The sequence below is a fragment of the Schistocerca cancellata genome, chromosome 11 (genome assembly GCF_023864275.1).
Source record: "Schistocerca cancellata isolate TAMUIC-IGC-003103 chromosome 11, iqSchCanc2.1, whole genome shotgun sequence".
NCBI classification, from domain to species: Eukaryota; Metazoa; Arthropoda; class Insecta; order Orthoptera; family Acrididae; genus Schistocerca; species Schistocerca cancellata.
Window position 1 is genome coordinate 139,793,161 of NC_064636.1, and position 5,942 is coordinate 139,799,102.

The 5,942-nt window shown below is 49.0% G+C and overlaps 1 protein-coding gene across 1 annotated transcript; it reads right to left on the reverse strand.

The window, feature by feature from the left end:
- Nucleotides 1-743: 743 nt before the first annotated feature.
- On the reverse strand, nt 744-1,313 carry LOC126108354 (protein roadkill-like). The gene has a single exon (XM_049913568.1). The coding sequence runs from the start codon at nt 1,311-1,313 to the stop codon at nt 744-746; it is 570 nt and encodes a 189-aa protein (XP_049769525.1).
- Between the last annotated feature and the right edge of the window lie 4,629 nt (nt 1,314-5,942).

The window sequence follows — 5,942 nt, forward strand, 5'->3', positions numbered from 1 at the left end:
CCACACGTCGAAGAAGCAATCAGGATGAAACGACATTAATGATAAGAACTGCTGATGAGATTGCTTTCCTCAATGACAGTGGGGAAGAATTACAGGGAATGGAATGAAGAAGCTAATGAATACGGAATATGGTTTGAGATGAAATTGAATAAAAACGAAAGTAATGGGAAGTAGCAGAAATGAGAACAGCGAGAAACCTAACATCAGGGTTGATGGTCACAAAGTAATTGAAGTTAAGGAGTTCTGCTAACTAGGCAGCAAAATAACAGATGGAGGAAGGAGAACATCAAAAGCGGAGTAGCACAGGTAAAAATGGTATTTCTGGCTGAGAGAAGTCTACTAGTATCAAACATGGGCGTTAATGTGAGGAAGAAATTTGAGAGAATGTACGTTTGAGCACAGCACTGTATGGTAGTGAACATGGTGTGAGGAAACTGGAGCAAGAGAGAATGGAAGTGTCTGAGATGTTACACTGGGCGTCTCTGATTTCTTTACTTGACGTAACAGCTGACAAAAAAAGTTCAACGTGGAGCTTTAATAAACCAGTCGTGACAAGACAATTACGGCATCGTGAGATGTAAGCGAATGGCATTCCGTGCACGGGTACTGTACAGCACTGATTCGTCTGAGGTGAGACACTGACAAATATTTTAGTCTCAGAAATACTCACACACACACACACACACTCACACAGACACACACGTATGTTACTGGTAGACACAGAACAACATCCTGCCCCGTGCTCACCTGGGTTCTGCTGGTGGTTCACCGAGCAGGCGACTGACTTCAATCAAATGCTCAGGGCTGCTACGCATAGCATCTGCCCAGCCCTGCGTCGCCATTACTTTGTGTGTTTGAGACCTTATGAAGTGGATGGTAGCCGCAGTTAGGCTGGGGCACGAGTGCCTCACCGCCAGCACAGCTGCAGCCGCCGCCGTCTCTACCTCCAGCTGCGCCGCCACCTGCTGTTCGCAGGCGGCCTTCAGGGCGGACAGGCCGTATCTGTCGGCAGCCGCCAGCAGCTCCGGGGCCGTGCCGGTCAGCTGGGGGGCCTGCAGGGTGTACACGTAAGAAAGGAGTTGCCTGAGGACGCGGCCCCCCACGTCCGCGATTCTGACCTCGCCGCAGCTGGCCTCCAGCGTGTCGTGCTGGAACATGCCTCGGAACACGGGGCTCCTGGCGGCCAGGACCGCGCGGTGCGCCGCCAGCCGCGTCTCTCCCGCCACCAGTGTGACGACCGCGCCCTCGCCCGCGTCCAGCAGGGCGCCCAGGTCCACGGCCGCCGTCCTCTGAACCTCAGCAGCGGCCGACATGGCGGAAGGTCCTGAAACACGGCGCCACCGAGCCCACCTTACACGGCGCCCTCCACACTCGTACGGCGCACGAGCCTACTCGCGCCACGCGTGACGAGCTGCACATCTCCGACAACACGGCTTTCCGGACTTACCGTCTCGCCGCAGCACCCTGATTTTGGACGCGTCCTCAGGAGTGGTGCAGGCCTCATTTGCCTAACTTCTTTCTGCAGAAATTGAGACAGTAACCGTCCCAATGTCTCCAGTTATTTACGACAAGAACTATATTTGACTCCAGAAATCTGTATTCTTCCGCGGCTAGCAGCTAGTTGCGCACGTCTCTTAGGAGCTCCCTCGCACAGTGCTCTGAACTTCTGCTACTAAAGTCGGGGGTGACTTCACGGCGAACACTGCCACGGGGTAACTGTCGGACTCGGACTGCGATCCTTCTCGACCTTTCGGACGCATTCCGACAAGACGACACCTAACCGAGAATTGGTCAGCTGTGCAGCGACTCACAGCGAATGTGTCTGTCAGTTAGCTGAGACACGAGCTATCGTTTTGTAACTGATGTCACACACTCACAATGTAAATGATGGTATTCGTAACAGCAGTGTTTTCATTTACCTTATTTCTCAGTTACACTTTCTGATTCTAGGAGACCAAATATTTAATTGCATTTCAAATTCGGTGTTTATAACCTCTACTTTAGATACTGACATAATTCACCTAAACCAGGGGACAAATAGCTGCCCATTATTTATTGCAGTTACCTTAACACCACGAGTTCTTCCTCTTCCCCACTCAAATTCGATCGAGTCACAATGTCGACCCATACTCTCATACAGTAAACTAAGCAGCTCATGTCTCGCTATTCCCCTTACTAACATCACAGATCAAATCTCGGTAACTTATACGTTGTCACTGATGTATTTAACACTGACTGTCTGCGACTTAAGAGCCTCACTGTCTTATATTGTGAGCCACACATCTTGTGGTTACGCTTTTCCCCTCATGCTATGTCAGTACTAGCGATCATTATTTCTCAACACCTCCTCCTCCTCCTCTTCTTCTTTTTCTTCTTCTTCTTCTTACAGTTAATCTCACTACAATCGTCAGTTACCTAACGGAGGAGAGACACTTGTGGATCCTGTCTATTGACTGTGTACACTTTGTTCTGTGTGTGTGTGTGTTCGCACTCTCGCTGCTTCTGTACCGTATTTTGTGTAGTGGAAATCGTGAACCGACCCAGCATTCGCGTAAACGAGTGTGGGAAACCGCCTGAAAACCTCACTCAGGCGGGCGGCTGCACCACCCACGGTCTGTAATCCGTTGTGCGGAATTTCCACTTCACCTCCCTGCCGCCAAGCGAGCGCGCTATACGTCACACTTACAAGGGTGGGCGATCCTACTTCCTCCACATATTTTCTCATAATCCTTCACAGCCTGTACGGTGTCCTCTGCAGACTCTCTCCCACTTGACAAGTCACACTCCCTACATGACTCACTGCTGTCTGTTCTGAGCATTCACCAGTGACTGGTGTGAAGTAGTGCGTATTTGCTTATTCGAAACGGCTGTCACAGAGTTCAAGACGAAAATAGGTCACTGCACAGTGTCAAAATGTGCCATACTGCTAGAATGACCAGTGCATTACAACTGTACTTGCTGAAGAGCCATAAACATATTTCCTGTTTTAGATTCGTGTCTATTTCTGTTATGACTTTACACATACACACACACACACACACACACACACACACACACACTCTGTGAGTACCTTTTTTTTCCTTTTCCGCAGTAATGACCAAATCTCGGCACTCAACACAGACTGCCATAATTCGCTCGAGAATATAATCTCATACCTCTATGACATAACGAAGTGAAAAACAATAATGAAGCTGTAGCAATGTAATACAGCCTCGGAACTACCACATGTTCCTCCCCCGTTCATTTGCCACGAAATGAGTGAAGCTACCAGTCCAGAAAACTCGCTACCGGGGTTGCCTGACACACACGCCTCAGGAATCCCTTAGAAACTGCTTTCATCTGCTAAAAATTTTATCATTCCAAGTCCAAAGATTATTCATTTGTGTCGTGGTAAAAATTGGTAGACCAACAAACTTCTTTTACTCGTAACGTGACATCATTTATATTTAAATCCTTTAACTGAGGATGATTTTATTCCTCCTTATCGCAAAAGTTCCTTTGATCTGTGAAGCCTGATCTGAAGCAATATACATGTAAAGCAGAAATCAGTTCCATCACTGGATGTCTCAGAGTACACATGACTGAACTGTAAAGGAAGACGCCTCTCCCATTGCACGAAACCTTCACGTTTAATCGAATACTCTACAGAGTTCCAGATATTTTCGTCACAAAAACTTCTCTACATCCACGTCTACATGGATACTCTGCAATCACATTCAAGTGCCTGGCAGAGGGTTCATCGACCACCTTCAGAATTCTCTATTATTCCAATCTCGTATAGGGTATGAGCTCTGATTTCCCTTATTCTTTCGTGGTAATCGCTTCTCCCTATGTAGGTCGATGTCAACAAAATATTTCCGCATTCGTAGGAGAAAGCTGGTGATTGGAATTTCGTGACAACATTCCGTCGCAACGACAAACGCCTTTCTTTTAATGATGTCCAGCCCAAATCCTGTATCATTTCTGTGACACTCTCTCCCGTATATCGCGATAATACAAAATGTGCTGCCCTTCTTTGAACATTTTCGATGTACTCCGTCAGTCCTATCTGGTAAAGACCCCATACCGTGTAGCAGTATTATAAGAGAAGACAGACAAGCGTAGTGTAGGCAGTCTCCTTGGTAGATCTGTTACATTTTCTGAGTGTCCTGCCAATAAAACACAGTCTTTGGTAAGCCTTCCCCACAACGTATTCTGTGTGTTCCTTCGAATTTAAGTTGTTTGTAATTGTAATTCCTAGGTATTTAGTTGAATTTACGACCTTGGATTTGACTGAATTATTGTGTAACCGAAGTTTAAGGAATTCCTTTTTAGCGCTCATGCGGATGACCTCACACTTTTCACACAATGGAATACACTGCTACCCCGTGAATATCAGCTGATGTAACGAGGCACTACATGCTTAAAGGGGGCAACGTGAGGAGATAGACAGGCGTCGCACTTTCTGTCTTCCTGCTACACACTCACGGTTTATGTTTCCATCTAGGATTATAGCTACGCCAACACACAGTGCATCTACATCTGAAGGACTGGTAGGTTAGCATCGGCAAAAACTGAGAAACTGAGTTTTGTTACCAGTTAGCTGCTACTTTCCTCACAGTTGTGTCGTGTGAGTTGTCCTACGAAGCGGTTTCAACTGTCTACACAAAACACAGTAAAAAACATCACAGCAATAGTCTGATCTCTGTGTAACAAGGAGAGGCTTTTTGGCAACTTGGTCTGAGCTTACCTCCCTGAAGACAAAGGCTGTGAATTGATCTGCAACTGAAGGGAACAACGTGTTTGAATTGAAAAGTATACAAATCACATTTCATTTGGAGGAACTGTTCACGTCGATAACTGTACACTGCACAATGTCGTCTCGACATTTGCGACAGTTTATTACAGTGGCGTCTTTCAGCTCCAGGAAAAATATTTTTTTCCCGGTTAGAACACGAAAGACGTGTAACGCTACGGGTGCAGAACACGAAGGCCCAGGACCTCGGGGAGACACAGCCACGACGACTGTGACGGTGGCGGCCACGTGGCCCGTACTACGGCCCCGCCCTGTGTCCCTTTGCAAATTACAGAGCTGCCGCGCACAGACTCGGCAGGACCTAAAGTGCGGGGAGGGGCTACCGGCTGTCCGAGCAGTGCGGCGCCTGCTGGCAGCGTGGAGCAACTGTGCCAGCCTCTACTCACCTCAGACTCGGAGAGAAGTGACGTCACAAAGTCAGCGCAGCACGCAGAACGCTCCGTCGGTCGCCGGTGCAGCGGTGTCGGCGCGGACAGCCCGCTCCCCGCTTATATGGCTGGCGGCGGGGCAGAGTCCACGTGACGTCACTATGTCCACCTGTTGCCGCGTGCGCGACCGTCAGGTGGTGGCCCCTATCAGGTTATCTCCGATCCAGAGCGCGCCGACCGTCCGGGGTTACGTAACCTGTCTGTCGTTGCCGGCTGACACGTCTCACATTCAGACATTTTAAAATTTCGACACTAGTTCTGTGTCTGACCGAAATTTGGTACTTCTCGAGTGATAAGTTTGTACACAATCTGTATTCGAATGGGCACAAACAGTTTGTTTTCCACTGTCTGCGGAACAGGTGGAGTTGTACTGCTGATGGTCGTAAGTCAGTTCTCTTTCATTCGAGCGAATAGTCTGACGTGAAACAGACAAAGCAGGGCACATTCCCCACAAATAGTACGTATAATTTTTTTTGGACCTTCAGAATATTGGCCACTGCAATCGATAGTTCAGAAACTGCTCTGTCGCAGCCCGGCACCGAACCGGAGTGAGCTCGGTCGGCCGCCGCGTGCAGACCCCACCGGTGGCAGCGGCCGGCGAGCAGTGTCTGCGACAGGCTGTCGGCGGCCCGTCACCGGAAGTGTCCGGCGGCTGAGAGACTCGGAGAGTGCGCCAGCCGGGGGAGTAGCCCAGTGCCTTCCGTACTGAGGCAGGCCGG